This window comes from Volvox carteri (genome assembly GCF_000143455.1).
Source record: "Volvox carteri f. nagariensis unplaced genomic scaffold VOLCAscaffold_151, whole genome shotgun sequence".
Lineage (NCBI taxonomy): Eukaryota > Viridiplantae > Chlorophyta > Chlorophyceae > Chlamydomonadales > Volvocaceae > Volvox > Volvox carteri.
The window spans coordinates 29210-31617 of NW_003307694.1; the positions used below are offsets into that span (position 1 = coordinate 29210).

Below are 2408 nucleotides of genomic sequence, written 5' to 3' on the forward strand. Positions count from 1 at the left end.
CGCGGAGCAGCCTCGCGTCTCCGCCGTCCAGAACCAGCAGCTGGCCAACAAGCGGCTCCCCGGCGGGTCCCGAGCCTCCCGCCTCGTCGCCATCTGGGCCGCCCTCATCACCCTGACCAGCTGCCACACTGCAGGAGAGCCGCGCGATGTTCCAGGCCAGTTGGACAGATAACCGCTCCAGTGCAATGGCGGGACTGCTGCGCTGGCGGAGGCCGCTGAGGGAGGGCTGCCTGGCGGCCTCCGCTCCAGGTCCAGCAGTATCGACGGCGGCGGTGGTGATCCCATCCGAGGACAGACGCGGGATTGCCCCCGACGGCAAGGGCGACGGCGGCGCGCCGCCGCTGCTTGTTGATGGCGTCGACAGCATGGCACCCGCTAGCGGCGGCTGGTTGAACAACTCCAGTAGCGTCACTTCCCGCGGCCGCTGCGCCACCCAGCCAGCGCCACAGCCGCCCGACGGGTAGCCACCACCCACTCCCTGCTGCTGAGGCTGCTGCGTGCGACGGAGCCCCCGGTCGCGCACCGCCGCGCTGTGCCCCATCTGGAAGCTGTATGCATCATCATCCCCTGGGGCTGCAGCACGGCCCCACGCAGGGTGATCGTTGGACCCACCATCATCACCTTGGGCCCGACGTCCGTCCTGCATTGTTACGTAGCGGTGTTGCCCGGACCATGATGGCTGTGATGGCGCCAGGCCGCCCCCACAGGACCGGCGGAGGCGGAGGAGGAGATCGTCCGCAATGCGTGGCGTGATGCCGCCGACGCCAAAGCCCGCCCCGCCGCCGTTGGCCCCGTGGACACAGGCCGCCGCGTACAACGGGTTATTTCGCGGCACGCCCGCCGCCGTCAGTACACCCGAAGCCGAGGGTGCGGCGCTCGTGGATGTGGAGAGGCAAATGTGGTTGGCGGCGGCGCCCCGGAAGACGTCCATGAAGCCGAAAGCGCTGCCGTCAGGTGCCAGCTCCCCCGCACCCCAACTCGCGGAGCCCGCGGTCGCGGCAAAATTCGATGCCTGCCTGGCCGCCGCCGCCGCCGTCACGGCCGGGGGTTTGCTCACCGCCGCCGTCGCCGCAGCCCCCCGCGTCTGCTGCTGCTGGATCACAGGCACTACCGGCGGCCGTGAAGGACTACTGGCGTGCAGGAGTGTACGGACGACAGCGACGCTGTCGTGGTCATGAATATCGAGCGAGGCGCTGCCGTACGCTACACCACCTGCAGCCAACAACTCCGATAGTCTGTCAGCTGGCGGCCAGCTCCTCAGCAACCTGACCAGACCCGACCTGGATTCCCCACACCGCCATCTGGCACTCATACAGAAACCAGTGGCAAAAGCTAAGTGAGCGCATCAGGGCCACCAGCCACCCCGCCACCGTCAACGCAATCGTCCCATCATCCGTCGTTCACTATTGACCACCGCCATCCCCAACTCCAAGTCACCCCCCCTTTTTTTTCCCCTCTACACACACACTCACACACATGCCGACCACCCACCTTCCCGGGCGCCCCCTCCGGCCGCAGTAGCAGTAGCCGTAGCCGACACATCCAGCAGTAGCCCGGTGGCAGTAGCCAACGCGCTGCTGCGCTCCGTCAGCGAGGAGCACCCCGAGACCGACCCGGCCAGCGACCCCCCCACCCCGCTGACACCGCCCGGTACTGCCGCGCCCGCCGTACAGAGCCCCGACTGCACCACCTTGACCACCACCGCGTAGAGGCCCTCCTTGACGACCCAGCTGCTGCTGCTGCCGTTGCGCTGCTGCTGCTGCAGGGGGGCCGGCTGCTGCCGCTGATGAGGATGATGACATGGGTGGCCGGCGCCGCCGCCGCCGCCGGGGCCGCTGCCATTGTCGTGGCCGTAGCCCGTAATGAGGGGCAGGCCATCCATGCCTGCGGCGCCCTTCAGCCCGAAGCCCGCGGGCGGCTGTCCTAACCGCCTCCGTCCGCGGTAGAGGACGTACCCGGCGGCGACGATGGAAGCGACCACGGCGGCGGCGGCGGCCAGCACCGCAACCACCGCAACCACCTCTTTGGAGAGGCGCTTGGACTCTGAAAGGGCCCACACGGGGGGAGGGGTTAGGGTGCAGCTGAGACGGAGTACGGCGGGGTCGTAGGTTTGCCGTATTGAGTCGAGAAAGGGCTCTTTAGGCCCTGCCCTGCCAGCCAGTGGGCAAGTAGCGACGGGGGCCCCGAAACCAACTACCGGTGACTCGGTTCATCACCCCCCTGGGCACGGCACCACAGCAGCACCTCCGGGGTCATCCCCACTCACCAAGTGGGGATCCGGCGGTCTGAGACGTGGGCTCCCGGAGGGAGGGGGGGCCGCTGACCACCGTGTCGTACGATCCCCCGTCCTTGGCGGCCGGAGGGGGCCAGTCCCCCGCTCCTCCCCCCCCCTGATCCCCGGGGTTGAG

At 68.9% G+C, this 2408-nt stretch overlaps 1 protein-coding gene across 1 annotated transcript in view; it reads right to left on the reverse strand.

The window, feature by feature from the left end:
- Positions 1 to 2408, reverse strand: part of VOLCADRAFT_100754 (uncharacterized protein) — a gene marked incomplete at both ends in the record, with an annotated part of 8166 nt that overhangs the window by 3913 nt on the left and 1845 nt on the right. The window contains 2 exons of the mRNA XM_002959276.1: positions 35 to 1212; positions 1492 to 2043. Of these exons, the coding sequence (XP_002959322.1) occupies positions 35 to 1212; positions 1492 to 2043 (1730 nt within the window). The remainder of the gene's footprint in view (positions 1 to 34; positions 1213 to 1491; positions 2044 to 2408) is intronic.